The sequence below is a fragment of the Canis lupus genome, chromosome 2 (genome assembly GCF_048164855.1).
Source record: "Canis lupus baileyi chromosome 2, mCanLup2.hap1, whole genome shotgun sequence".
In the NCBI taxonomy this organism is placed as follows: domain Eukaryota; kingdom Metazoa; phylum Chordata; class Mammalia; order Carnivora; family Canidae; genus Canis; species Canis lupus.
Window position 1 is genome coordinate 41352914 of NC_132839.1, and position 22752 is coordinate 41375665.

Genomic DNA, 22752 nt, shown 5'->3' on the forward strand with positions numbered 1-22752 from the left:
TATTTTTCACATGTCCCCAGAGTAGGTTTATAAGTGATTCTCCCTCTTTTCAGTATTTTATAATGAATGCATACTGCTTTATAATACTTAAAAAAGATGTAAAAATCGAAATCATGGGTGATTTAAGTATTTCTACAAAATGGCATTTTAAGAATCACAGGGCTTATGGTGCCAACAAGAAATCCTGTATGTAAGACTACACTTCATCTGTGAAATCCCCCTTTATGTCCTTGTACTTGATCTTTATTATAAGGTATATATTGTGGAATCTGATAGAAACTTTGGACAAAGAGGTAGATGATATCTTTTTGGCATCCTTTTCAAAAGTGTACTTTTGAAAATAGAATTTTGACTTTCAGAGCCCCCAGTGGTTATCCCTTTACCTCCACCCATCACAGCTCTCACTGCTTCTCCTTTTCCCAACCAAACACAGGTACACACAGGGGCAGGGGTTGCAATTCTATTTAGAAATAGAGGCAAGATTTGAAAGTGAGGAGTGCAAGGACTTGGAGACTGGGCATGTGCTGTGGCTCTAGCAGGAGTAGAAAGTTCTGGGTGTGACTGATTAAATACTGTTGCCTTTGGTGTATAGAATTGAATCTCTCCTCTTTCTAGAATTGGATTATTAATTATTTAGTGGTGCAGGATATTAAATAGGAAGCGAGGACTCAGAGGACAAGAATGACGGCTAGATGTGTTGGCCACAGAATTCAAAGCAAAGTTAACTTAGATATTATAATTTAAAATGCAGTAGTGAGGGGCATCTGGGTGGCTCAGTCCGTTAAGTGGCTGCCTTTGGCTCAAGTCATGATCCCGGAGTCCTGGGATTGAACCCCACATCGGGCTCCCTGCTTAGCTGGCAGTCTGCTGCTCCCTCTGCCCCTCATCCCTGCTCGTTCTTTCTCTCAAATAAGTAAATAAAAAAATAAATAAAATGCAGTACTGAGAATATATTGTTTTAAAATACTTTGAAGTGTTACCTGCCCTGCTTGACTGGTGTTAAGGTACCCCAGTAAAATGTGTCCATTCATATGAATGGGGCAAGAAAGAAGCAGAGGAGTAAAGCATTTGAATTAGTTGAGGTAGGGTTACCTTGCATGAACTTTTTCATCATGTTCCCTTTCAGCTTAGAGTGCTGGAGGCCCATGTGTAAATAAATGTCAATAGTAAAATCAGTTAGCCATTCTTATTTTTAGGAATGGTTTTATTTTCATTTTTCTAAGTTAAGGATCAGTTAACAACTGTTACTAGTAATGGCTTACTGCTGGAGACTCAGTAGCTACGTCCAGAGGGGTGGAGGGTTGATGAGTGGTGAGGAGCTGCTTAGTCCGTTTGAGGCACTTCCACTTTAAAAGACAAGCTGGGCTGGCATTTGGATCACTTTGTTCTGGTGCGTGGCCAGGGCAGGGCTGCAAGTGGCTGCCCGGTAAGTAAGGGAGGAAGTGGGTGGAGAGAGAAATATGGAAATCTCTGCTGAATGCGAGTGACACTGTCCCTGGAATGGTTCTTCCTCCCCTGGCACCCCCTCCCCAATTGTTGAGACTCAGTATCTCCATCCACTCACAGAGTGAAAATGTTCCTCTCTACTTTCCTTTGCCAAGAGTAGGTTTCTTAGAAAGTGAAGGCTCACTTCATCTTGTTGTAGGAGATTGGCACTGTCACCAGATCTTCCTTAGCATCAGGAATGTTTGTGTTGTACGCACATTAAGTAGGGGATTTTCCACTCTTGTTTACTGCTTCAGCTGACCAAAATCTGGTTCCATGGAGTTTACATACTTGTTCAGAAAGTTTGGGGTACCTTTTCAGCCTTACTGATGACACTGTTAAAATGCCTCCCCTTCTCTCCAACACACACTCTCTAACTTAACCCCAGGCTTATAATGAGCCCACCGCACACATGAATGAGCCTTGCCATGGGCTGGTATGTAAAAGCTGGCATAGAATGCATAGTTTGGGAGAGGACCTGCCATTATGGCCGGAACGTTCTAGGGTGGACGTTCGATAGGTCGCGCGGCTCAGCCATGGTTCCTGCTGTTTGCTCCCGGATGTGGCCCTTGCACAGAGTAGGTAGGTGAGTCATATTTGCTGAAGAAATGAATGTTCTAGAGGGAGTGTCCTGTATTCCCTAGTTTTGGATGCACCGTGCCCTCAGAAGTGCTTCCCTCCCCCTCTGCTCTGATTTCCCCCTGCCAGATAGGGCCTCTCCTACCCAAGCCTAGGAAATCATCCCCGCCCCTTCCCCTGCCTCCCCCTCTCTCTGCCCTATAGGTTTCATCAGGGCTCTGGTCTCAGCGTCACAAGTTACCTGCCTGTCCTATCCCTGGCAGTGAGCTGCAGGAGAAGGGGACCCACTGCCCCCCAACCTCTGTGGGTGCCCTGTGCCCAGAGTGGGGCCTGCAGGAGGGCAGCTGTGCTTGCCAAGAACTAGCCCTCCAGGAGCTAGTGACAGTGGGGCACCGGGCAAGTTGAGTCTCCTGGCTTGAATGTTGGGACAGTAATAGCACCACTACGTAGGCTTTAGTGAGTGAATGCGTGTTAAGTGCTGGAGAACTTCCAAAAGATGTTGCTTGTCAATGCTATAAATCATAAACTGTTTAGCTTCTCTTAGGGATTGGGGATAATGAGGATTTAAAAACATTAAGTACCTCTGAAGGGTTAAAGGATGAGTTTTCAGTACAAACATGTTGCCTAACATTTAACTAACAGCAAGGTTATGCTGACAGTTGTGTAAGTCGGGTAGGTTATTTTGGAAGTATAGGATGATTATCTGTCCAGTACACTAAAATTCTCTGTTATTAACATTTTATCCTTTGAGTAAATGTTTATTGAGGGATTCTGTTGCGTGCCAGGCTGTGCAGCATGCTGGAGCTGCAGAAATATAGGTGAGGTCTTCTTTAAGGACCCTTGGTCTAGTGGAGTAACTAGGGATAGTAAGTGAAATTTTTGAGAATTCTAGATGATTCTCTTTGAAGGATGCTTTTCCTGTTTCCTGTCTCTGAGGATAGAATCTATATTTTAATGGCCTGTTTTCTGAGATCTGTTGGAAGTTGGGGAAATGAGGGTGGAGGTTGACAGGGGGTGTGTCTTTCTTTGGCTGGTCTGCCTGCCAGACCCCTGATAGTTTGCCTTGGAGTCTGAGGGGCAGGGTTGGGTGGGGACGAAGGTTAGCTTTGTTTGGCAGGCAGTCGTAGTACAGTGTGCTCTCTTTTCTAAAGTGTTAGCTCTTCTGGGGAGTATGGTGCTTCTCTTTCATTGTAATGTTTAAATATTGTCTGGAGCCACTTACAGTGTTAAGTGATTAATCTTTTTGTCCTCACTCGTAGAATGGGAGAAATAATATTCATTCATTTATTCAGCAAGTACTTATTGGGCAATTATTGACGTTGGGCACCTAGAACAAAAGTAGGTTTTATCCTAAGGGATTTAAAATTGTGAGGATTGAATGAATGTGTGTATTGGGGTACAGAAGGGAGAGGGAGGGAGGGAGGGAAATGGATGAGGATGGTCTCACAGTATATGCTCAAATACTAAAAAAAAAAAAAAAAGCCTTCTCCTTTTTATATGTGGCTTTTTATTGTCTTAAAGACTAAAAAATCTTACTCAAAAAAAAAAAAAATCTTACTCATTGTGAATTGTTAATCACTTGCACTTTGTTCCTACCCATCTCTTTCCACAAAGGATCTGAAGTTTACAGTGTTTTATATATTCCTCTAAAGGTTTTGTTTTGCTTACTGCGGGGAGTGGATAGATGATTGAAGGGAAGAACAAAAGAATTGATTGTAAATAACAAGTCAGAGAGAAAGGATTAATGGTTTTCCCCTAGAATTGACTTTAACATAAATAATTAGATTATTTTTTCCTAATAGATTGCCTATGGGTTTTTAAAAATTAATTGTTTTTTTGAGAGCAGTTTAGGTTTGAAGCAAGACTGAACAGAATGTACCATGTTTTCATATACACTCCCTCCCTTCCACGATCACCCCATCTTCGTCCCAACAGAGTGGTGCATTTGTTACAGTTGATGGCCCCACACTGACACATTAGTGTCACCCGAGTCCCTAGTTTACAAATTTATAATGTCATGTATCCACCATTATAGTATATTGAGTTGTTTCACTGCTCTAAACATCCTCTGGGCTCCACTTGTTTATCCCCGTCTCTCCCCAAACCCTTGACAACCACTGATCTTTTTACTGGCTCCATAGTTTTGCGTTTTTCAGAGTATCATGTAGTTGGGAGTCATACAGTATATGTAGCCTTTTCAGAAAGATTGGCTTTTTTCACTTAGTAATAGACATGTAAGGTTCCTCTGTGTCTTTGCATGGCTTGATAGCTCATTTCATTTTATTGCTGAATAATTTTCTGTTGTCTGTATATACCACAGTTTATCCATTCACCTACCAAAAGGATATACTGGTTGGTTCCAAGTTTCGGAATTTATGAATAAAGCTCCTATAAACTATCTGTATGCAGGTTTTTGTGTAGACAGAGGTTTTCAGTTCAGTTGGGTAAATACCAAGGACTACAACTGCTAAATCTTACAGTAAAAGTATATTTAGTTCTGTAAAAAGTAAGAAACGGCTAAACTCTCTTTAGAGGCTGTGTCATTTTACATTCCCACCATCCATGAATGAGAGGTCCATATCCTTGCCAGCAGTTGGTGTTGTCAGTATTTTAGATTTTGACTATTTTTTACAGGTATATAGTGGTATCTCATTTAATTTGCATTTCCCTAATGTCCAGTGATGTTGAACATCCTTGCATGTGCTTATTGGCCATCTGTGTATCTTGTGATCTGTCTGTTAGTCTCTCAGGTCTTTTGCCCATGTTTTAAATCAAGTTGCTTATTTTCTTATTGCTGAGTGAGTTCTTTGTGTATTTTGGACAACAGTCCTTTATCAGCTATGTCTTCTGCAAACACGTTCTCCCAGTCTGTGGGTTTTCTTCTCATTCTCCTGACAGTGCCCTGCAGAGCAGAAGTTTTTTATTTTAACAAAGTTGGCTTCAGTGATTTCTTTCATGGATCGTTTCTTTGATGTTGTATCTCAAAAGTCCTCTTTCTACCCACGGTCATCTAGGTGTCTCCTGTTATCTTCCAAGGACTTTTCTAGTTTTGTTTTTTACATTTAGGTCTGTAATCCATCTTGAGTTAATTTGTGTGAAGGGTTTAAAGTCAAGGTCCGGGTTGATTTCTGTTTGTCTTTGCACTTGAAGGTTCAGTTGTTCCAGCAGCATTTGCTGAAAAGGCTCTTTGCTTCATTGTCTTGCCTTTGCTCCTCTGTTGGTGGTCTGTGTTTAGAAAATGTTTATTTGTATCACTTCTCTAGAAATCTGATACTAGAGCGTTTAAAGCCTGAAAAGCCTACCCCTCCCTCAAAAACACTCCCTTTCCTTCCCGCTTTTCTTTTTCTTTTTTTTTTTTTTTTAATTTTTATTTATTTATGACAGTTACCAAGAGAGAGGGAGAGAGGCAGAGACATAGGCAGAGGGAGAAGCAGGCTCCATGCACCGGGAGCCCGACGTGGGATTCGATCCCAGGTCTCCAGGATCGCGCCCTGGGCCAAAGGCAGGCGCCAAACCGCTGCGCCACCCAGGGATCCCCCCTTCCCGCTTTTCTTAAAGGAAACTATAAGCACTCAAGCCTCTATGATGACTGTGGAGTGAAAGTCACTTCTCACTTACATGGGGCTGACTGAGGATTATTAAACCAGAGCGTCCAGAACATGCTCTTTTTTTTTTTTTAAAGATTGATTGAATGATTGATTGATTGATTGATTGATTCATGAGAGACACAGAGGGGGGGGGGAGAGAGAGAGAGAGAGAGAGAGAGAGAGGGGCAAAGACATAGGCAGAGGGAGAAGCAGGCTCCATGCAGGAAACCTGATGCGGGATTTGATCCCAGGTCTCCAGGATCAGGCCCTGGGCTGAAAGTGACACTAAACCGCTGAGCCACCAAGGCTGCCCCCAGAACATGCTCTTTATCCTCCATCGCCACACAGACTCCCTCACCGCCATGCAAAGACAGAAACACTGACTCGAATGAGTGACACAAAGCTGTGATACCTGCCATTGGGCTCTGTACTTTCAGAGGCTTGAGTGGACAGGGATTGTCCCCCCTACCCACTGACCTTGCTGCCCACTGGTGACAGCAACTTCACTGGGTAGCCCTAACTCGTAGACCTTTGTCATTTAAAGCCTGAATCTTTAGGTGGTATGTGAGTGTAAAATATACTACTTGATAAATATGGTGAGTTAATGGTTTACAGTGTCTTTGTTTAGAAAGAGATTCCATAACAATTCAGGAATCTTGACTAAAGAAACCTAGAAGGAAATGAACTTATAGGCCATATTTGGCCCACAGATTTATTTTGGCTTACATTTCTGTCTCTCATTCTACAATTTGGATTAGTCACTAACAGTTAAAAATCAGGAGACTCTACACAAAAATAGCTGTATTTCTCACTTTTCTTTAAAAAATCAGACCTGACCCCACTGGTCTGTTACTCCTTTATATATATATATATGGGTTTTATTTATTCATGAGAGACACACAGAGAGAGGCAGAGACATAGGCAGAGGGAAAAGCAGACTTCCCGCTGGGAGCCCCATGTAGGACTGGATCCTAGGACCCCAGGATCACGCCTTGAGACGAAGGCAGTCGCTCAGCCTCTGAGCCAGTATTCCTATGTATCCCTCCCCAGCCTGGCACACTTCCCCCTACATTACCCCCCATAAATTTGTTTTTAGTTTTAGTTTTGGTTTTTTTCACAATCCATGAGACTGCAGCTTACCTCGGTTCTCCTGTGGGTTTTTGCTCCAGGGTGAGAGCGGTATATGGTGATGTTGACTAGCATTAGGAAGGAGCACCGTGAGGGGCCTTGTACGTGGTGGCCAGCAGCGACCACACCCGGGCACTTGCTGCTATCAGGTTTCAGGGGGACACCTTCAGAGAGAGCCCTTCCTACCCTTCCCTTGCAAGCAGGCCCAGGGCTGTGGTTGTAATGCTGCCCACTCGGTGCTTTCTCTTTGTGTGCAAGCTTATCTTTTCTTTGTACTTGACCTTTTAGATTTTCTCTGCCTGGTAGAGTGCCTTTAATGTGCGTGTTTGGTGCCACGTTTGCATAAGACTTTGTTCATTTAAAGCTAGCTGTGCATATATTCATTCTTCCTAATGCCACATTTGCTTCTTTATCTGCAGGGGCAGAACGGATTCCTGGAAAGCTTAATTGACTCCCCCAAGGTCAACTGTTATTAGAGGGCAGAGATGGGAGTGCAGATAGTTTTCTGACTTCAGATAAGGGTGTTCTCTTTCCACGGTCACTGTTGCCCATTCAAACCACCAAGTGTCTACCTGCAGACTCTTGATTTCAGCTTAATCACTTTGCTTATTGTCTTACGTACAAGTGTTAAATTACTACCAACAGTTTTTGCCATGCTTTGCAAAGCTTAATTCTCAGTTCTTTTGAAATGAGTCCGACTTCTCAAAAAAGATATTTAGATTTCAGAATTTGACACTCAATGGTTCCAGACACAAACATATAGCTCTCATTTTTTTACTACTGGAGGCCCAGTGTAATTTCTGTGAAAAATCTGTTTTGAATGGACTCTTTAAAATACACAGCACCTAATCCTCAAATTTAATTGAATGAAAATTGGCAAAGCCTATACAAAACGAGTAGAGGAAAGTAGAGTGCCCGTATGTCCTGAGAGCCAGGGCCAGGCTAATTTATGCTGGTGATCTTGGCCTAATTATTAACAGGTTTCCCCTTTCTTCTCAAAAGGTCCTGCTTCAGACCATGAGTTCTCTGGAAACCCTACCTCTAGGTATATGAGACTGTTAATTTACATACTTAAAACTTGTGAATAACATCATTTTAAAACTATTGCCAGTTATGGTTTCTTGAAATTTAGGCAACCCATATTTTCTTTGAACCATTTTTCGGCACAAAAGAATAGGAAAAAATCCTCTGCAAGGAATTGAAACACTGTACAAATCAAAATTAAGAAATAGTTACTGATCTGGAGCAGTGACTGTCAGTGTGTCTGAAATGCATATTTAATGATGGACATTAATGTAAATGGTTACTGGGAAGAACCCTGACTTAAGAAGAATGTTGGCCTTCATTGCAGAGGACGCCAAGGACATTTGCTCATGACTGGAGACCGTATTCATTAATGAAGATTAGATGTGGGTAGTTGATGGTTATTCCCAGCTGGGCTGGAAGTTCCTGGGAATAGTGTGACCTTGATATTTATTAGCCCCTCTCAGATTTACCATAGAATGAGTCACAGTCCTGAAAGCCTGTCACAGTACAGGAGATGGCTTTTTTGGAGTCCAAGATTATGGGGGTACTTTTTAGAACAAAAGATTAGAGGCTGTTTTATGGACACTGGAAATTAAACAAAACCACCAGGGGTACTATAATGCATCTTAAAAAGGCTTCCTGGGTGTTTTTTAGGCAAGGAGTGACCTTGTGATTATGAAGTATGCACCAGTTCGTGTTTTTTTCTGCAGTACTTTTTAACTTTCCATTTTATAACTTTATTTGAAAGAATGTGCCAAATTAGAGACTATTGAAATACTTTATTATTTAGAGGACTTTATTATTTTTAAAGTCCTCTTAATATTTAAATTTGATAGTAAGAGAAAACCTGCTTATTTGCCACTCCATGAAATTACTTAAAATGAACTATTGTGAATGTCCTATCTTACTTTTATTTATAGCAGAATTGAAGGTTTGTTTTTATAAGATGGAAACAGTTAACTGGGTATGATGTGTTCTCTTTTAATGCTCCAATGCAGTTTGACTCAAGGTAGAAGCCTGTAACATGAATACTATACCTTCAACCATATCAGGGTGGATGGGTAGAAGAGCATCAGGGCATGATTTCAGAATTATATGTGACTGGTTATAAAACTAGCATGTAAGGTCACATAAGATCTTAGAAATCTTTATGTTGAAGGAACCTCTCATACAATATAGTCATTTGATAAACAAGAAAACTTAAAACCCAGCAAATTCAAGTGACTCCTCCAAGCTCTTAAAACTTACTAGTAGCATAAAGGTAATAAATGTCTATATAGTCTTATTTCTTTTAATTAAATTAAAATTTTAAATTTAAATTCAATTTACCAAAATACAGTGTGACACCCAGTGCTCATCCCATCAAGAGCCCTCCTTAGTGCCTGTCACCCAGTTGTCCCATCCCTTCACCCACCTCCCCTTTCGTAACCCTGTTTGTTTCCCAGAGTCAGGAGTCTCTCAGGGTTTGTCTTCCTCTCTGATTTTTACCCACTCAGTTTTCCCTCCTTCCTTTCTGGCCCCTTTTACTATTCTGTTCCACATATGAGTGAAACCATATGATAATCTCTTTCTCTGATTGTATAATCTTATTTCTTAATGTTTATTTTACACTGTTACATTCTGTACTTTCAGAGAAATAACTGTTTTATTTCTACTACCTTTAACTTGCTAACACTTTAGTCATGTAATTATACCTCTTAAGGGTAGGGGACTTCATTCCTAATCAATCCAGGAAATTTGCCTGGACTCCAGAAATTAAATCTTACCTGCATGTTACCTGCTTAATGGGGAACAGTGTAGTGAACAGAAAATTGGCCATAATATGGGGAAGAGAGCAATAATAGAAGAAATAGATGTTCAGCATAATGACCCAACTATTTCTCATTCAAGTACCCCAAGATTGGAAAGGTCCAATTTCATCTCACCTTAAAAAAAAAAAAAAAAAAAAAGGAGGCAAAATCCAAATAACAGCATGGAAAGTAGGAACTAGTCAAGATAAAAAAGATAATTTGAGAAGAACTTTCCTTGGGATTCCAAAAACAAAAGCAAATGCCTAATATGCTACGAAGGCTGAAATGAGATCCAGAAGTACTAAGATCACTTGATGTGAACAGGTGGAAAGTGATTTGGGGTAAAAGTAGAGGGGGGTAGATGGAGTTTGGGGAAGGTGTTACGAGCTTATGCCTCGGGGGCCAGGCCTACTGGGTGGGGTGAGAAGAGGGCAATCTGATCACTGGGACCAGCACCCAGCCTTTCCTTCCAGCATCCCCTCCTCACCTCCGTTTCAGGAATCAAAGATGATTTCTGGTTCATCTGTCCGTCCCTAACTTGGCCTTAATGTCTGTCTCATTGAAATTTTTGCTTTGAATTATACTTTATATTCCGTCTTCTTAATTCTGAAGGTGCTTTGTAACCCATATTCATGTCAAAGTTTCTCTGAAATCTGCTTTTCCTCCTTCCTCTCCTCTCCCACTGCATTGAGGGCAAAAAGAGAAAGTTTCCTGACCCCTCCACCAAAGCCATTTGTAATGAGGCATTGTCTAGAAGTTGATAGGGATTGATCGGTAAGTGTGCTGAGTGACCTAAAGATGCCAGTAGAAGCCGATTTAGGCAGGGTCTTAATATCACCATTAATACCTTTATGTGAAGATGCACAGCCTCACCTGTAGACATTCTGGCTACTTGCCTGTAAAGTACTTATGTCCACATTTGCCCTTTTCGGAAAGGAGCTACTCACTGGCATTTATTTAGATTTTTCTTGGGATTGTAGCAGGTGTATAGTCCATCTAGTCTGTCAGGTGTGTGGCTTCTTTGTCTAAAATGTTTATTTTGTAGTAATATTAGTATACTAAGTAATTCCTTTGGAGTGATGCAGGAGGGGAGGGCACCTGCTAGTCTGGACATAGACTGGGCCTTATTTTTAACAAAATAAGTGCTGTCCGCCAAACACACACGTGCCTGCATACTCACTGCCCTCCTCACAGCTTGCAAAAGATTTCTTCATTAAAAAAGAAAAGAGATAACACAATATTGCTTTCATTCAGCCTTTTAGAGGTTAGCCAGAAGGTGCCTACAACAACTTTACCATAGTTTAAATTCTTGGTGTGTAATGGTTCCAGAGGATTTCAAGGCTTCCATAAAAGCCCATTAGTCAGTGTCCACAATTTTCTTTTCTTCATGTTAACACCTTTAGCACACACCCACTGTGTTTCAGGTAAAACTTGCCCAGACGTTTGTCACTATGAAAGTCATGGTCACAGAGAGCCTCTACAGGATGCTGAGAAATGCAGTCCTGAGAAAATGATTGGGAATGTGGTGTCCTGGTGAGCATGTAAGAAGCACCAGTCATGCATAAAGACCGTGCACTCCTCAAAAGACTCCCTTTGGAGCTTACTTTCCATGTGTGGGGTGTTGATAGCCAACAGTAAAATGTACAGTTATGTATTAGCTTTTCTAGGGAGTAAAGGACCAAATAACTACATCCTTTGTCTGGAAGATATTTATTTTTCCTCAAAATACACTGCTGATTTTTACATTTTAGAGTCTGTTCTAGCCAGAGGATCCCAGCCCTGTCCTTGTATGTTAGTTAGTCCCACCTATATCATATCTGTCAGCCCTCATCGGCTGTGTTCTACATAAAAGTCATGCAGCAGGGGCACCTGGGTGGTTCAGTCAGTTAAGCATCTGCCTTTAGCTCAGGTCATGATCTCAGGGTCCTGGGATTGAGTCCTGCATCAGGCTCTCTGCTCAGCAGGGAGTCTGCTTCTCCCTCTCCCCCGTCCCCTCTCCATTGCTTGTGCTTTCACTTTTTCTCTCTCTTTCTCTCAAATAAATACAATCGTGCAGCAGTTTCTTGATATCTGTTGTGCATAAAGACTTTATCATAAATTCACCAAGTAATTGCTGAGTGTCTCGTGGCAGGCATGAGCTAGACTCTGAAGATAGAGGTAGTGAACGTCTGCACATTGGTTCCCTCTCACCCTGCTCCAGAGTTCTTTGTCTCATTCTGCGTGGGCTGCCAGAACAAAAATACTGTAGACTGTGTGGTTTAAGCAGCAGAAATGCATTTCTCAGTTCTGGGGGTTGGAAGTCCGAGATGAAGGTGTCCTCATCTCGGTCAGGTTCTAATACCTCTGCCTGGTATTTAGACCTGCTTTCTTGCTGTGTCCTGTCATAGTGGGGAGAGAGGGCTTGGTCCTTTCGTTGAAGCCCTTATAGAGGCCTCATCCCACCAGGAGAGCCCCACCTCACGACTTGATCTCAACTCAGCCACCTCCCAAAGGCCCTACCTCCAGCCACCATCACATTGAGGGGGCTTCTGCATGTCAGTTTGAGGGACACAGACATCAATGCACTGCATGCTTCTTGTGGGGCTTCCTTGCAGTGTTGCTCTGGGGCTCTCTTCTCTTCTCTGTACCCGTTTCCAAGATGCTGTGTGATCATCTTTCCAGATGTATTCCCTTGTTCTAGAAGGGCACATCTTTTCATTGCTGGAAGAGAATGGGTATGAGGTAAGGCAGTCCTCAACTGTCTGAAAATCTCTCTTCTGCCCTCCTACGTGATGGGTCATTTGGTTGCAAGGAGAACTGTGTGTTGAGAATAATTTTCACTCCCCCCTCTTTTGAAGGCATTGCTCTTTCACCTCCAGTTGGCTTGTCCATGTTCAATGCACTCCAGTTTCTGGTTATTTCCAGATGGTCCTTTTTTTTCCCCCTCATCTTTGGAAATTTTCAGATTGCTTTCTCTGTGGTATTCCAAATTTGTACTCTTTGTACCAGGTGGCTGGGGTTTAATTCAAGCAGCCAGTCCTTTCATTCTGAACCCATTTTCTGTATTGTTATTTTCTGGTATGTGTTCTCTTTCTGGAATGAATATTTTCCTGTTCTGTTTTCTGATTTTGTTTTCATTTCTGTTTTCTGGGATGTTCTTCAATTTTGATCCTCAAAGTCTACTCTCCTTTTTTGTGTTGCTCTTTGAGGTTTATTTTCAAGAGCTTTTTTGGTTTTCTGATTGTCTTTTTTTTTGTAGTATTTAGTTTTTGTCGCAGGGGTATATTATCTTCTGTGTGGATGCCTTACAGGTTTGCCTTTTTTTCCCTCTTGTTGAGCTTTCCTTCTGTTCAGGACATTGTTTTTCTTCCCAGCAAGCTTTGGTTTCTTTGTTTTGTCTCCATCTCTCCCACTGGAACCATCTTTGAACTGCCTGAAGGTTCCTGGCTGTTGACAGGAGGACTGGGGCATTGAAAAACCTGACTAGTGGCTCCATAGGCAAGATTTTTTAAACTAGTGTCTTGGCTATGGTGATCCAGCTGTTTGGATGATGCTTTCTGTAGGGGGACTGTAGGGACCTATGGGGACTGTTCAGTTGATCCCGTCTCCTTCTCTCCCAGAAGTATTCTGGGACCTGGTTGGAGAAAGGGCTGGGAGCCCTCCTCTTTAGACTTTGATTTCCTTCTAGTTGTCGGCCTTGATCTCGTCCTTACCTAGCTGTTCAGATTTCATTCCTGGAGAAATTGAACCTCAGGTTTATGTGCTTGTCGGTGAACTCTAACCATAGAGAGTGAAGGGAAAGAACCTGTAGACTTGTATTCAGGAATAGCTATTGTAAATGATGGACCCTGTTAAGAAACTAGTTTTTGCTACCTGCCTGTCCTGTTTTTGTTAAAACAATTGGGAGGCAGTTCTCTGTGAATTTTGGCAACACCTCATCATCTGAATGTCAGAGTAACTCAGAGCATGTCTTTGAAGGTGCTGGACATCTGCCACCACCCACCTTCCCCCACTCCTGTGTTTGGGGGAGGGCACTGTCCCCTGGCCCTGTTGGGAGCGGACGAGGGGGTGTCACTGTACTACGTTCGTCACGTCTCACTTGGTACAGCCCTGGGCCTCACCCCTGTCTTTCGCGGCACCCTTCCTTTCCTGGGATGCTGAAGGGCGATTTGGCCTACTGTTCAGAGCAGGCCGTTAGACGTCCTCTTCCTTCGTGCAGGTTCATTTCCTCCCAGTTTGGGGGTGTCTCACCTGCTGTGCCTCCTCTCCCCTTCTCTTCTTGGTCCTTGTGAGTTTTTCTTTTCTTCTTTCTTCTCTATGAAGGACTATTGGGGAAGAGAGCATCACGTGGCCTCTACCACTTCATTTCTCACCATACGTCTCTGATTTGTATTTTAAGAAACTCCTTTTCATTTCTGTGTGGAAGGGCCCCCAAGGGGAGAAGAACAGACTTGTGCAGGGAGCCTGGGCGGGGAGCCCTGCTGAGAAGAGCAAGCCCCGAGACCCCCGGGAGCCCCTCCTGCTTCACGCCACACTGACCTAGTTCTGAAAAGCAGCCTATTAGGCTTGGCGTGGTCGCGTTCTTGGAAACAGAGGGACCTTTGAAACGAGTCCTGGCTCTTCACTGTTAGAAATTTGGAAATGATAAGTGGACAGAATGAGAAGAATATGTCATTATAACAAATATATATAAAATGACCATGTAGCCTGCTGTCGTCTTGCACATAGTAGTTTTACTCGTCCCAGTCACAGAGCCCTGGGCTGCTGCTGTGGTAGAAGGGGCACTGCTGTGGCCTATGCATCCCTGCATCCTCCCCCTACACCCAGGTGGCATCCTCAGGCGGAGTTGGGGATCAGATGGCACAGCAGCCGTGGGACGCATGGCATGAAGGCTGACCTTGCAAAAGCTGGAAGAGGGGCCTCTGGGCCCCTGTTGGGGGAGATGGTGGGACCAGCTGTACTTGTTTCACGTCCTTAGCACCTGCACACAGGTTTCATTTGTCCTGGCTTTGTGTCCTCCCAGGACGATACCCGCTTGTCACCTTGTGGCTGTGCACTTGGCACCCAGGACGCAGCCCAGCTAGAGGATGGCCGAGAACGTGCTGGGCAGGAAGTCAGCCTATATGAAAAGAAAGGCAAATGACCAGGGTCCTTGTCCAGTGTCTGCCATGTGGCGTTCCAGTTGATGGGAGTTTTCGTCTGGTCTCACCCTGTGGCCCTGCATCCAGGCCTTGGAGGAGATTGGGCATCCCTCGCTTCTCGCTTTCCCTGACAGGCAAACCCCAGACTGCTCCTCTGCTCCCAGCCTCCTTGCCGTTTACAGTAGATCCCAGGAGGGGTGCATAAAGGTGCACTGAGCAACCATGGCCTGTGCTGGGAGCAACACCATGAGCAGCCCCTGCACATGGGCTGCAGAACACCCCACATGCACCCCGTGCCTCCTGGTGCAGGAGAATGGTGGGGGTGCTTTCCAGGGCTAGATGTGCTCTGCTTCTGTTCTTGCTTTTAAACTTTGCCTTTTCTAATTAATCGCAAAACTGGGAAATTATTTCAGTAGCTAATTCTGTGTCCCCACGTCCTGTATTGATCACAGACCACATGGGAAGCAAAGTTGGAAACTATGATATGAGGTCCTTCCAAGAGTTTGTCATTCTCTGCTAAGTCCTGCTCTGTGAACAGACCTCACAGGTGTCCAGGAGAAGAGAGGGCTGAGTTTAGGGAGGTCAGCATTTGCCAGACTGGGGCTCCCTGGGAATTAAGTGAGCAAGTGAATGTGGGTGGGGGCCTGCATTCTTCACCCCCCCTTCCCTCCCTCACCATTATTTGGAAGTATTTCCCTTCTTTTTACTCTTACTGGATTTATTGGTAGCTTGTAGTATTGTACAGAAGAAGAAACTGGGATGTAAAAGTGCCAATCTGTGTCTCTGTTATGGTGATTACTTTGTGCTGGGAAAGAAGTAGAAATTCTGACTTTCCAAAGGCAAATAAAACTGCTTAGTTCAAATACATAGCGCCCTATCAAGAGATAATATTTAGCAATATGAACAAAACCCAAAAATGAACCACAAATGAAACAGGACTCCCTGATCACATACCAACTTCTAGTGTTACTAAATGTTTTTTATGGGTTTTTATTCTTGGTTCCAGGAGGCCTTGTAGACGCTCATCATCTCGTCACTTGGACATACGGGGGAATTAAGTCCATTCTCTCTCTAACTTGAGGGCCCCTGGCCCATCTGGGCTGGTGGACCTCCAGCCTCTGTCCTCCCTACCCCAAGCCTGTATGATAGGACAGGGGGTGAGTTGGTGGAAAAAAGATCCCCTTGGCATTACCTGCCTCTAAGCTTAACAGTCTGAGCCTGCCATGTGCTAGAGATCTGGTGCTGAGCAAGCTGACCCTCTCCTCGCACGGAAGCGTGGGGAGGCACACTTGACACAAGGAACAAGCAGACATTTAAAGGATTTTCAGTATGCTCACTCCTGGCAACCTTGCAGAATATCGGTCTCATCTATAGCTTGCCCTTCCAGATGGCCGGCCTCTTCCTCTTTCCTTCTCTTTTGCTCTCTGGAAGCAGCCATTGGGTCATACTCCTGGCATTCTCCTTTGACTCCATCGATGCAGTTTATTCCTAGGTAGCTGCACAGTCTGCTATTTCAGAAAGGCAGCAGCTTCCACTGGGTGCCAGTCTTCAATGGGGGGGGGACCTTGGTTGGCTCTTGGGTTCCTTAGTGGGCTTGGTGGGGACCCAGGGTGGCATTCTCTTCCAGGTATGCTGACTTGGTGCACCATGATCTCAAGATTACACTTTTTCTGTATGAAAACTTTCTCATAATTCTCTTTGCAGAATTATACTGGCCAACCCTGATTATCAAGGAGTCTTCTTTCTTGAAGCAGTTTATATTTCTTCTTCTAATCTCATTGGACTGCTGGAGATTGGGCTTTACCTAAGGCCTCTAGTATCCTGTGGCCCATTTGGAAGGATTTCTAATATTTAAGGGTTTTTTTTTTTTTTTTAAAGACTATGCAAGTATGTAAGGAAAGGCAAGAAGAGAGGGATAGAGTCACGTAATGCTAAAATAGCCATCTTTTTTTTTCTTAACAGATGCAGCAACTTTTTTATGAGAATTATGAACAGAACAAGAAGGGGTACATTAGAGATCTCCATAACAGTAAAATTCATCGAGCCATCACCCTGCACCCCAACAAAAACCCGCCCTACCAGTACCGGCTGCATAGTTACATGCTCAGCCGTAGAATAGCCGAGCTTCGCCACCGCACCATCCAGCTGCACCGGGAGATAGTCCTGATGGGCAAGTACAGCAACACAGAGATTCACCCTGAAGACCTCCAGCTGGGAATCCCTCCTTCCTTCATGCGGTTTCAGCCCCGCCAGCGAGAGGAGATTCTGGAGTGGGAGTTCTTGACCGGGAAGTACTTGTATTCAGCGGCTGAGGGCCAGCCCCCTCGGAGAGGGATGGACTCGGCCCAGCGGGAGGCCCTGGATGACATTGTCATGCAGGTTATGGAGATGATCAATGCCAACGCCAAGACCCGAGGGCGCATCATTGACTTCAAGGAGATACAGTACGGTTACCGCCGGGTGAACCCCATGTATGGCGCCGAGTACATCCTGGACCTGCTGCTCCTGTACAAAAAGCACAAAGGGAAGAAAATGACTGTCCCTGTGCGGAGACATGCGTACTTACAGCAGACCTTCAGCAAGATCCAGTTTGTGGAGCATGAGGAACTGGACGCCAAGGAGTTGGCCAACAAGATCAATCAGGAATCCGGATCCCTATCCTTCCTCTCAAATTCCCTGAAGAAGCTCGTTCCCTTTCAGCTCCCTGGGTCAAAGAACGAGCACAAAGAACCCAAAGAGAAAAAGATAAATATATTGATTCCATTGTCTGGGCGTTTCGACATGTTTGTGAGGTTTATGGGAAACTTCGAGAAGACGTGTCTCATTCCCAGTCAGAATGTAAAGCTTGTGGTTCTGCTTTTCAATTCTGACTCCAACCCCGACAAGGCCAAACAAGTGGAGCTCATGAGAGATTATCGCATTAAGTACCCCAAGGCTGACATGCAGATTCTGCCTGTGTCTGGAGAGTTCTCAAGAGCCCTGGCCCTCGAGGTAGGATCTTCCCAGTTCAACAATGAATCTTTGCTCTTTTTCTGTGATGTTGACCTGGTGTTTACGACAGACTTCCTTCAGCGATGTCGAGCAAATACAGTTCTGGGCCAACAGATCTACTTTCCAATCATCTTTAGCCAGTACGATCCAAAGATTGTTTATAGTGGGAAAGTTCCCAGCGATAACCATTTTGCCTTCACTCAGAAAACTGGCTTCTGGAGAAACTATGGGTTTGGCATTACCTGCATCTACAAGGGAGATCTTGTGCGGGTAGGTGGCTTTGATGTTTCCATCCAGGGCTGGGGGCTCGAGGATGTGGACCTTTTCAACAAGGTTGTCCAGGCAGGTTTGAAGACATTCAGGAGCCAAGAAGTGGGGGTGGTGCACGTCCACCATCCTGTCTTCTGCGATCCCAATCTCGATCCCAAACAATACAAAATGTGCTTGGGATCCAAAGCATCCACATACGGGTCCACACAGCAGCTGGCTGAAATGTGGCTGGAAAAACACGACCCAAGCTACAGTAAAAGCAGCAATAATGGCTCAGTGAGGACAGCCTAACGTCCAGCTCTGCTGGAAGAGACATTTTTAATTATCTAATTTATTTTTCAAAAATTTTTGTATGATCGGTTTTTGAAGTCCATACAAGGATATATTTTACACATGATTTTCTTACAAAGGACTCCTTGGTGATTGAGCTTTTTGAACAAAAATGTGATCATGTTTGCCTTTGAACACACTTTCTTGCTGAACGTTGTGTAGCAGACCTGCTTAATGATGACTTGAAATGTACCGATGAACAAAACTCTGTTGTTTGGTTTTGTTTTTTTTTTTACACATTTCCTTTTCAGACCCCACCCCCCTTGCTACAGTCCTTTGGCAGAAAACACAAACGTTCCTGCAAAGTATTATTGTAAGAAAACACTGTAACTCTGGTAAATGTTTTGTAACTGTTAACATTGCACAGATTCTACCTTTTGTCTTTTTTTTTTTACGACGATTTTATTTCTTTTTAAGCCATTTCATGTTCCAGTTGTAAAATAAGGACATGTGACTGTAGCTGTATCATCCTCGTCGAGAGAGCTTTCCAGAGTTGATCCTTTCCCCCCAAAATGCTGCTTGCGGTCACATAGTTGTTTCAGAAGCAAGGGGAGAAGGAGAGGCAGAGTGAGATGCACGGCTGTTCTTGTTGTGACTCATGTGGCTTAATGGACCTGGCGTTAAATTCCAAGATGGATTTGGTACTTTTTTCTTCTCTCTTCTTGACCCTTCTCTTTAGAGGGTAAACTATTATTAATATTTAGAATGGCAAAGAAGAATTACTGTAATAAATCTAATGTACACAAGGCAAAACAAAAGCCCACCCTAATGACAGCATGGGGGGAAACGTATTTCGGTTTTGTTCACTTCATCCTGTCTGTGTGTTACGTTATCGGTGGAAGCGATTGTTTTCATTCTTTAATGACTGTTTTGTTTTTGTATCTGAAATACCTTTAATTTATTTAATATCCATGTTTAGAGCTCTGCCATTTCTCAAGTACCCACTAGTCGTTAGTATTTATATGTGTATCAAGAGTGTGTTTGGTGTCCTTTGATTTGCAGTAAACTGATCTCCAAAGATTTCCTTTTGAAAACGCTTTTCCCTCCTCAATTTCTACATTCCTTACTGTTTTACTAAATATTAAGTGTTCTTTGACAATTTTGGTGCTCATGTGTTTGGGGGACAAAAGTGAAATGAAGTGTGTCGTTCCACCGGAAAGTTTGTTTTCAACTCACAGATCAAATGTGCCTTAATAAATTTTTTTTTTCATTTAGATCTCAGTCAGTAACAGATTTGCCATTTTAATACGCATCGTTGGAGATCTGCTTGTTTGTAAATAGTCTGTTGCTCATTTGGGAAAATAAACCAGTGAACAGTATTTTTCTATTGTACTTTTCAGGACCATTTTGTCTCATTACTCCCATTTTAGCTAAAAAATTATATTATGTTTGGAGAGTAAAAAACTGAAACACTGTTTTCTAAAAGTTTTTAAAGTTATTCGAGGGGAATATTTGTGTAGACTGCCGCTTGGGAGCAAAATGAAACTTTCAAGTGCCTCCTCTTCTGCTTTCTCCCAGAATGAACTTGCCCTTTGTTCCTGGTTGGCTGGTCAAGTCTGTGTTCCCTAGAACAACGGTCTTCAAACCCATTTCAAACCCTCTCTGGCTTCTTGGCACAAATGCACCTTCCTGGCCCACAGTGGGTTCAGCTGGGCCCATTAGAACCTGTTGTAACAAGTGCCCACATGATGCTGCATGCACGAACACCCTTGGGGTTTTAGGACAGATCTACCTACAGGATAAATTGTGTACAGTTGCTATATAATCCAAGAATCAAAAAAAGTAAGACCTTTGATACCAAGGTAGTAAGCTTTGTGGAAGCCAGTCCTGCTCCCAGGACAGGTATTTACCGTGTAATGACAGTTAAGACCCAGCATAATAACATTGTGCTTTCAGGAGGAATTGCTGTCATTCAGCCTAATTGTCATTTACTTTGTGGGGATGTTTAGTTTTCCTTTGGAAAAAAAAGCCCAGACATTTTTATTTCTCAGTAAGGAAGAGTACAGTATCCACCTCGCTGACAAAGGAAATTCTCTAGCATAATAGTGAACGATGGGGATTTAGGACCAGGTATGAGCAGTGTCCTTCCAGAGCTTGAATATCTGTCCAGCATCGTGGTGACGTTTTGTCAAAGTTCACATTTCCTTCCTGCTCCCGCTCTTGCTGGGATCTGTTCCTCTTCCTGATGCCTGTGTGGATGTATGTGGAGGGGCTGGCCTCCCTTCCTGAAGATGCTGCCTTTAGCAAGGGCAGGTCCCCTGTCCTGGTCGGGCTAGACCTGGGCTCTGTGCCCACTGACCTCCTGCTTCACTCTCCTTCTGGCCTCTCCTCATCTGGCTAGGCCAGGGTTCCTCTCACTAAAGCACTCTTCCAGATCAATAGCTCAGGTACCCTCCTGCGTCAAGAGTGCGCTCTATAGGCCCCCTCCTCAGGAGCCTTCTCAGACCAAACTGGGGTCCAAGTTTCTGGGGACAAAAGCCTCTTTTCTGCTCGGACCTCTGTCTGGAACTTTCTCCGCACACCACTCTGCTGGCCAACCAGACCGATCCTCCCCCCCCGCCCCGCCCCGAGCCAACTGAAACTCCCATTGTCCACATGGGTATCCTCCTGGGCCCTTCCAGTGTAGATGTGACACTGCTGAATTTAATTTTGTGTTCCTGTGATAACGTCCTCATGGGACCCTGCCAGTGGTACCTAGGCACATTGAGCCCTCTTGTCTAGAATGACAGTGTCCTGCACTGTCCCCAGCCTTGCCATTAGCACACAGTTCCCCATCTTGTGCATTCCCGCCACTGCCTTTGCTATGGTTCCGTGGCCCACCCACACTCATGACCTGGAAATAATTGCTGCTTCTCTTAAAACTCTGAAGGCTTTCTGGTTATACTGTTTTACTTGTTACTTTACACTTCCTGTGTATCACTGTATTTAAAAATACAGAAAAGTACTGAAATGACCCATAGCCCCACAAACTGCCTGCAGTACTTAGAAATGGAAGCCTCGTAGTGAAGCTGGTTGGAAGGGGGAAGTCACAGTGCTGCACAGAGGCTGGAAATGGAGCCTTCCTCTCCACTCTGGCCATCCAGCCCTGGGGGCCCTCCCACAAAGAACCGCCAGGTCTGTGTGGCCTAGTGGGGAAGGGGCGGGTGTGAACCATGTATGAACTAGCTTGGTAGTGTTTTAAACAATTCATTTACACAAATGAGAACCACATGTTTGCTTGGGTGCGCAGGCCTGTGTGACCCTCCTCCGGTTGCCAAAGGACATAGGTGGGCCTGGTGCTCTGATGACTTAGCGGACCTATTTCTGGAGGGCAGGGCGGGGCCAATGGGCTTCCCCAGGGTTGTAGGTGCACGTGTGGGAGCCCTGCCCAAGTAGGTGTAGGGGAGCCTTGTCTCGTGGGGCAGACGATTGCATCTCGCCTCTGAGAAGGGGAGCTAACACGCATCTTCACTCCTAGCAGGCTAGGGACGCTTATCGTTTGTCCTGTGTGATTTAGCAGAATGACAGTCTGCCTCAATCCTGTGCCCTTGGAGGATCACCTAGAGGAGGACAACAGTTAAGGGGAATGGTGGGTTTTCAGAGGCATTCTGATGCCAGGTCTCTTGCCTTTTAATAAAAGATCTGTCCTGCAAGAAGGTGAACACCTGCGGGACTGCCTGCCTGCTGGGACTCTCTCAGCTGCTCAGGGGCTCTCCCCTGGCCCCAGATTTCAGGCTATTTACTTGTCCTTTCTTGTCATGGAGGGAAATAAGTGCCAGCCCTCCTGTACCTGCGCTGGCGCCTGCCCTGGGGGATTAGGCTGTGTTACTGAGTATAAATTGCTGTAATCTCTGCTGCAAAGGAGCTTACGTGCCACAGTGACTGGGGGCCAGCCAGGAGGGGATCTGTCTGCTGAAGTGGCTGCACAGGGCTGTACCTACCTCAGTGGGTCCCACTGTGCTCTTTCAAGCCCTCGAAGTATGGGTTTCTGTTCCACTTGAAGGAAAAGGCTGCTCATACCAAATCTGCTTAGTCAAACTTGTTATAAATGTTGCAATGCATCAGATCAGGTTACAGCAACTCATTTTGTATGACTTTCAGTAAAAAAAAAAAAAAAAACAAAACCACCAAAAACCTCGTGTTAGTTTTTGCTATGCTTCACAATTTTTGGCTTTTTGCAGGCATGTAGGGGAATGGTAGAAGGAGGGGGAGGTGGGGATAGAAAAATCTTCAACCAGAAACCATAGGTCCAATCAGATTAGGAGCTGGTTTGTCATCAGGGCAGTTAAAACCACTTAGGTGCCTGTTGTCAGATACTTTCTCAGTGCATTTATTCGTCATTTATTATATTCCAGGTATCAGGGTTTTTTTGTCTCACTATAGACAGAACCAACATTTTGTCCTTTAAAGAACATTTTAGCTGCATCTTTTTTAAAATAATAAGCATTGTTATGCCCGACTGATTTC

The 22752-nt window shown here is 44.1% G+C and overlaps 1 protein-coding gene across 2 annotated transcripts in view; it reads left to right on the top strand.

Annotated features, from left to right (window-relative positions):
• CHSY1 (chondroitin sulfate synthase 1) overlaps positions 1 to 19625 on the top strand; it is a 73470-nt gene extending 53845 nt beyond the window's left edge. For both annotated transcript variants that reach the window (XM_072796555.1, XM_072796549.1), the window contains exon 3: positions 16678 to 19625. In XM_072796555.1, the coding sequence (XP_072652656.1) occupies positions 16678 to 18267 (1590 nt within the window). In that variant the 3' untranslated portion in view covers positions 18268 to 19625. The remainder of the gene's footprint in view (positions 1 to 16677) is intronic.
• Positions 19626 to 22752: the final 3127 nt, after the last annotated feature.